The sequence below is a fragment of the Pelophylax lessonae genome (assembly GCF_965119305.1).
Source record: "Pelophylax lessonae genome assembly, chromosome: 7".
Lineage (NCBI taxonomy): Eukaryota > Metazoa > Chordata > Amphibia > Anura > Ranidae > Pelophylax > Pelophylax lessonae.
In genome coordinates, this window is record NC_138774.1 from 213,540,576 (window position 1) to 213,548,324 (window position 7,749).

Sequence of the window (7,749 nt, forward strand, 5' to 3'; positions counted from 1 at the left end):
GGACAAACTGCATCTGGGCCACACTGCTGGCCTCGCTAGCCCATGGGTTTCTGAATATGGGTTAGGATGCAGTGTTTGCAAAATCTGGTACCATCAATTACCAATCGCCAAAATAATGCCAGTCAGCAGCAGTGGAGCAATCGTAGAGGTTTTCCACTTTTTCACTGAAACCATTTTCTTTGTAAATAAAAAGAAGTAATAGTAATGTGCTCATCATGAGTTGTCTATAAATAAAGATCAGGCAGATCAGGGATTCATGCAGGAGTTTATTGTGCGCAAACTTTCACAGCAAGCTAAACCCAACTATAACATGGATGCCATCTAGTGGAACGATTGGGGTACTGCCTCTTCACCCTGATGAGAAAAACAGACATGATGAGATAAAGGAAACCGATTATAAACATTTCTGCATACATGACTGTTCCAGTGGAGCACAACTATTAAAGAAAAATTCCAGATACGATTCATTTTTTTTTTTATGTATTAATTTTCCATACCCGGCCCATTCCCTGTAGAATTGGAGAATCACTGCATGAGCCGCCACTACTACAGTGATCCTTGCTGTCTCCCGGATTGCATGTGAGAGACTGTCCTGTTGCGTAGTACTCACTGTAGTTGCCCACTCAGTATGGGAACCAGTCTGAGAGCACCTTGCTTCTTTATAAATGCAAAGCATGCTCTGATTGTAGGAGGAGCAGATTGTGACATAACTGCCCTGGCTCTTTAAACCTCATCAAAACAGAAAATGCTGTGTATTCATTGAGAAAAATTCAAGGTGTTCTCTAAACGGCACCTGTGCTGAGTGAGTCCCCCCCCCTTCATCATGGTCACTATGCAGTGGGGCAGATGCTTGCCAAAGGATCTGGAAGACAGCAAAGGTCACTGTAGTGGTGGCAGCTACTACAGTTGTTCTCCACTTTCACAGGGATCAGCCAGGTATGGAATGTGTAAACTTCATTGGCTCAAGCTGGATCATTGTAATTCTGCCAATGCTCTTTGAAATGCAGAAGGGACGCTTATCAGCCCCAAGGAAAAACAATTGCCCAGTGGGAATTTAATTGAGGTGGACACAATAGTCACTGATTGTAAATGTATAAGATTTATTTAATAAAACCAACATGCAAGGTAATATAGCTTATATCCGAACATGGACATAATTACATTGCGTGGTATTGCAAGATAACATATGATATGACAATATCAGTATGCAAACATATACATCTTGTACTGGAACTCATCGTATTTCATGGGTCGTATTGCCCAATCGTCAGGAGTGAATGTATAGATTGGGATGGAGGTGTACTCAATGGCAGTGTTTGTACCATTTTATTATTTATTATTTCTTATCAGCCCCAAGTGGACTGCCAAATAAATATATTGAGAAGGCCCTTCAGACTGTGAAAACTATGACCACAGGAATGCCCTGGGTGTCACTGCCGCTGACATCCGCAATGCCATTCACATACATTATGTCCGTATATCATTCGCAAAAAAATAGGATGATATACGGACATGCGGAACGCCCGTGTGAAAGGGCCCTTATGATTTCATATTGCATAAGGCTATTTCCATTTGGCGCTGCTTTGTTTAAATGATATATAATTTTACACATTGGTACCGTTTTAGCTGGCATACAATTTGTAGCTTTTCAGCTAGTTTTGCTTATTCTCCTGCACTATATAGGCACAGAGATCCTTCTATTTATTTCTTGGCACCTTTTGAAGCTTCCTGTGCCATCTGCTTACTCATTGGACTGAGTTGATTATGTTGCTTTGTGGTCCAATAAGCAGGCTTAAGGTTGAGAGGGGGCAAAGGAAGTTGTAAAGCTATGTCAGTAGCATTTCCCAAATACACGGGTGCACTTTTTATCTTTCAGTGTGTTCCATGTACTCACCTTTTAGACCTCGGATGCACACTTATCTGTGGAAAGAAAATGGAGAGGATTTAGTGCGGTGCAGACTGCACATATCTTGTCTGTTCATGTGAGGTTTTTGCTATTGAAGCTCACTGTAGATCTCACATAATTGCAGTTCCGGGCCAACAGAGAAATTATCTCATGCATCCATGAGATCCATGGCTGATCAATCCACAGGGGAAATAGCAGTGGGAAAATATTTTAAAACTGTTTTGGTGAAGGTGTACTCCACAATACCTAATCTGTACCTTGTTATAATTCACTTTACATAAGATATACACTATTATAAACTTTTAAGTTAATGGTCTTGCCTAATAGCAGACACCACAAGTTATCTGCTACTGTGTTTCCCTGACAAAAGGACCGGGTCTTATAATTATTTTGGCTACAAAAAACACACTAGGGCTTACTCTGAGGATGTCTTATTTACGGTATGTATAATAATTTACATTCAAATACAGTTATGTCATCATGATGGTCTTAAAGTGGTTGTAACCCTAAAAAAATTAAATAAAATATCCTGATCCTTTAAACCAGGGATCCTCAAACTACAGCCCTCCAGCTGTTGTGGAACTACACATCCCATGAGGCATTGTAAAACTCTGACTTTCACAGACATAGGCATAATGGGAACTGTAGTTCCTGAACAACTGGAGGGCCATATTTTGAAGACCCCTGCTTTAAACCATGATAGACAGCACAGTGCTTGTGCTGTGTCATCTACCCCTCTCTATGTTCTAAAAAACCTGGAATAAAACAACTTTTTAAAAAGTTCCTGTGTCCCCTGTCTTTTCTCCCCCTCTCCCCCTGTTAGCTCAGGAGCCAGAATTACTACATTCTGTAAACCCAAAAATAAACCTTGGTTTCGCGCATTGTAAAATTATGTAATCCGTTTGGAAAAAAGATTATAATGTGCACTGTGTCTCCTTTTCTAAGTTTATAGTGGAAAATACCTTATTTACAGCACTGCTGGGCGCTCACATGACCCATCGGAGCTCTTCTTCCCCTCTCTGAGAACTACAGAGGGAGGAGCCTCTGGAGAGGAAGAGATCTCCGGCAGGTCACGTAAGCGCCCAGCGGTGCTGTTAATAAGGTATTTTCCACAATAAAGTTACAAAAGGAGACACCCTGCACATTATATAGCCTTTTTAAACGGATTACATGTTCTTACAACTACTTTACCTAGGGCTTATTTTGGGGGTAGGGCTTATTTTAGCCATCCCCAAAAATAAAGCTGGGGGAAACCATATTTATAAATACCTCTTCTGTGCCCCTCTCTAATTTAGTGTCACTTCGTTACTGGAGCCTGACTTTCCCTGACCTCATGGCTAAACCTTGCCAACTATCTAACCATTGAGAGTACCCTTACCCACCAAAGCAGCATCACCAGTCTTCAAATCTGGATTCAAGTTGTCCTTTTTCTAACTTTGTACCAAAAATAACTGGAATTTGGCTGGTGAATGCAACAAAGCTACAGTATTTTATGTCATGCAGCCATAAGAGCAGCATACTATGGCAGCCAATTACAAATTATCTTTCACCACAGTAAATGAAAAGATGATTGGTTGCTGTGGGTTTCTCAGATACTGAGGGCTAGCACATGTAGAGACATTGAAATGTGATCGGTATGCCGTGATGATAATACCAGTTTGAGGAAGGATGAGGATGTTTTCATCAGTCAGTCCATATTCCTTAGCAGTCTGCTTGAATTTCTCCAGGAGTTCTGGTCTCAGCTCTGGGGATCTGCCTGCAAAAGAGGACAAATCCTGTCATTTCAGAGGCACAGTGGAACTGATTTATCAACACTTTTACTAAAGTGGCTCCTCACGTTTTAGCCATGAGTAGCTAATTTTCCTGTAAAGTAGAAATCCAGGTAAGAGTTAGAATTTTGGTCAGGTTTTTCTTGCTGTTTGTATCCCCATTGATGAGATTTCCTCTTCCTGTATCAGTAAAGCTGGCCTTACATGTCTACTTTTTTTTTGTTCAGCCAGAAGGCTGAACAGAGAAACACTGAACCAATTTTTTTTTGTTCAGCCAGAAGGCTGAACAGAGAAACACTGAACCAATTCTTTGAACTGGTTAAAGAAATGTATTTTACCAAACTCATTTATGAGAAGTCAATCTTTAGATCAACTGTGAAACGGTAACATTTTGAATTCCTTCTCACTTTGTGTCTTGGCAAAAAATAATGGGGGGCTGTTATACCCATGCCCTCTCCATGTTATCCAATTTAATTTCTTTTTGGATGGGTGGGGGCATACAGCTTAGCTTGCAAGTGAAATTTCCGTTCTCCCCCGTCCCAGTGGGAGTGGAACACATGACCCTTTTGGCCCTTTATTCACTTAAAGTAACACTAAACACAGGTTTAGGTGTAAAAAAATCTATCCAAGGATGTCTTCTTTACTCAGAAAAGTGCTTCATCTTGCTCTCAGCATCCCCCAAATCTCCAAAATCCTTTTTTCTTTTTTTCCGGGATCAGACTTCCTTTTAGGGGTATCTACATTTGTTCTCCATGGTCCAACTGTATGTAGGAACATAACCACCCTCTCTTGCTCACCTCCGAGATAGACTATTGGATTTATAGTGTGCATAAAGCAGTCCAGATAACTGCAACTACCATGCACTACTCGTTCCAAACAAAAAAAAGTGAGGGGAGGAGAAGTTTGGGAGCTCACTGAGGACATTACAAAGGAGGCAGAAAAACACAGTAAGAAACCATTGCAGGAAATTAGATTATAGGACCAAAATGCCCCTCCATGTTATCCTATGTGTCCATGCACACATAGGCATTTACAGTTTTTTGGAGGCAGAAAAAATAAAAAAAACATCACTTGCGTGTTCAACAGAGGAGCGCTTGGGCAGGAAAACTGTGCATAAACACAGTTAATAATGCTAGCTGAATGTATGCGTGTTTGCACGTTAATACATTCTAATGGCCATAAAATAATGCATTCTGCTGGTCAGAAAATTAAGAACGCCAGACACACAAACACGCATAAACTAACATGTAAAGCGTTGGCTTTTATTGTTTTTTTTTCTTTTTGCTTTGCCCCTGTAAGGAGAAAGGCATCTAAAGGACTTTTCCTTAGTGGCTCTACAGTACTTCTTCTTTTGAAAAATATCAAGGTGAAGTCCTCTTTACAGGGAAAGAATAATGGTTTTAGGATAGTTAAGTTTTTTTGCCATTTAGTTTTGAAGTTTGTAAAATGAAGTTTTGTGCTATGTTGTAAAACTACTGGAACAGAATCTAAATTGAACAAATAAATACATTTGTTTCAGGGTACATCCATGACTTTCATTTTGAAAAAAATGCTGGGCTTTCTATTAGGATGGCCAAGCACTGCCTGTCTGCCTTTGGAAGCCTTTGCGATCTGGCTAGCTACAGTGAGGGAAAAAAGTATTTGATCCCCTGCTTTATGTTGTATGTTTGCCCACTGACGAAGAAATGAAGGGTCTATAATTTTAATGGTAGGTTTATTTTAACAGTGAGAGTCAGAATAACAACAAAAATATCCAGAAAAACGTATTTTAAAAACATTCTAAATTGATTTGCATTTTAATGAGTAAAATAAGTATTTGATCCCTTAGCAATCAGCAAAATTCCTGGCTCCCATGTGTCTTCTATACAGGCAATGAGCTGAGATTAGGAGCACTCTCCTAAAGGGAGTGCTCCTAATCTCAGCTTGTTACCTGTATAAAAGACACCTGTCCACAGAAGCAATCAGTCAATCAATCAATCAGATTCCGATCTCTCTACCATGGCCAAGACCAAAGAGCTGTCCAATAATGTCAGGGACAAGATTGTAGACCTACATAAGGCTGGAATGGGCTACAAGACCACGCCAAGCAGCTTGGTGAGAGGGTGACAACAGTTGGTGCGATTATTCGTAAATGGAAGAAACACAAAATAACTGTCAATCTCCCTCGGTCTGGGGCTCCATGCAAGATCTCACCTCGAGTAGTTTCAATGATCATGAGAACGGTGAGGCATCAACTTAGAACTACACAGGAGAATCTTGTCAATGATCTCAAGGCAGCCGGGACCATAGTCACCATTGGGTGTTTGAGCAAACCCATGTGCTGTCACAAGTAGGTCGCGGTTTCTTAGCCTTGCAGATCAATCTATAACTTGCACAGGGCCTTTTTATTCTGTCTGGCTGGCAATGGGCAAGCAAGACAGCAAAGTGCGTATAAGCAGTGGGGGTTGGGCAGCTAAGTTAACCTGTTGCTTTGCATGATCTAAACACTGGTTCACTTTAAAGTGTGAATAAGCACTTACCAAACAGAGATACAACGGTGTTGACATCACTACCCTTGGTCTTTAGAGTGTGCATCAGGGTGTATTCATTGTAGTTGCTCTCCATCACTGAGATGATGTGATCACTGCCGTAACCTAGGAGAGAATAGAAGTTAAAATATTTTGTTTGCATGCAGCAAAGCAGATACCTCTACTCTACTAAGTAAGGATCTCTGTTCATTATAATGGATAATGTGGCATCTGTGGCATTGACTTACGTGGGCTCTTGGACAGGAAACGGCCAGGCTGTTCGGTTTTGATGTAGGTCATGCTCTTCTTTTCACATCGGTCTTGCCTGGAACAGAACCAAACATGATCTGGTGTGAAATCGTCTTCCCTACAAGCTTGTAGTTGTTCAATAAGCAAAAGTAAAGGGCAAAAGTGCAGTCATCAATATAACTAATCATAATTCATCTATCAGTGATTTTACTTCAAGGGAGCTAGTTGCTATGTCTGTATCTGTGAATGATTCATTTTACTATATGAACAGAATATATTATATGATAAGTGTCACTATTTGACCTATTTGGATCTCTGTTCGCTACCCCATGTTGCTTCATAAAACTCGCCTACTAAAGTGGTGATACTCTGCTTTTAAAGCCTACGTAAACTATTAACTGGCAATCAGTGAATTGTTACTCCTCTTTGCAGCTGTGTCAAAAGTCAACTGTCCACCTACATGGCGTGCATGGCATCAAGTTTTGACTGATAGCCTTGTTATGGATATCTCAAAGGAAACCCAGCATGATAACAGGGACTGCCACTGCTGCTATTTGCCCGATGGATCATCTTGTTTCAAAGTTTTCTGAGATGCCAACACAGAATATGTACAGGGACCGGGTGTTCTGTCCTTACTGGCTGCATTCTTGTTTCAGGTCAGCAATTCAGAAAGGGAGAGACAGAGACGGGAAGAGAGCTAGTATTTTTTAGAGGGAGGTCGGCAACAATGTCCTCCCATTGTTTTTTTTTTTCTCATCACAAGCTTCTTTGAAAGATATTGTCTTATTCTCCCATAGATTTACCAGCCGATATTGTGACTGACAAAAGGGTTAATGTTATTGTTTAGGGAACTTTTAATTTTTGTACAAATTTCACCCCCCACCTTCCTTGGCCAACAGATGGATCACTTACTTAGGATAGGTGGCCACAACGTCGAGGTTCCCATCAGCAGTGGGAGTAATAACAGTGGTGCACATCTTCAGCAACTGCTTCTTAGCCTTGAACCAGCCAGAGTTGGAGGCCAGTCCGATGCCATACCACTTTCCGACAATCTACAGCCAAAAGAAAGCAAAAAGACATGAGCTAACTGACCAGTATCAGGGCAAAGACGATTAAAGCAATCACTGGGTAGCAGCCTAGAGAAATTAATCAAATCCCTGATTTTGAAAACCTGTTCCATGTTTGCTTCAAGTCTACACAAGCCAAGTTTGTGGCCCCATTGGGAAGATTTTCCCTCAGTTCTCTGAAAGATGGGTTTAGTTGTCAAAAGGCATAAAACATTGTCTAACCCTTTCTCACTCTACTGAAAATGCATTGT

General features: G+C 40.8%; 1 protein-coding gene and 1 long non-coding RNA gene across 2 annotated transcripts in view; both read right to left on the reverse strand.

The window, feature by feature from the left end:
- Positions 1-246: 246 nt before the first annotated feature.
- On the reverse strand, positions 247-2,014 carry LOC309560879. The gene is made up of 2 exons (XR_014225530.1): positions 1,895-2,014; positions 247-354 (listed from the first exon to the last, which is right to left on the reverse strand). It is a non-coding gene; the product is annotated as an uncharacterized lncRNA (long non-coding RNA).
- Positions 2,015-3,423: 1,409 nt separating this feature from the next.
- LOC309560999 (lipocalin-like) overlaps positions 3,424-7,749 on the reverse strand; it is a 7,254-nt gene continuing 2,928 nt past the window's right edge. The window contains exons 2-5 of the mRNA XM_082264707.1: positions 7,344-7,483; positions 6,431-6,507; positions 6,195-6,308; positions 3,424-3,662 (exon numbers count right to left, since the gene is read on the reverse strand). Of these exons, the coding sequence (XP_082120833.1) occupies positions 3,439-3,662; positions 6,195-6,308; positions 6,431-6,507; positions 7,344-7,483 (555 nt within the window). The 3' untranslated portion in view covers positions 3,424-3,438. The remainder of the gene's footprint in view (positions 3,663-6,194; positions 6,309-6,430; positions 6,508-7,343; positions 7,484-7,749) is intronic.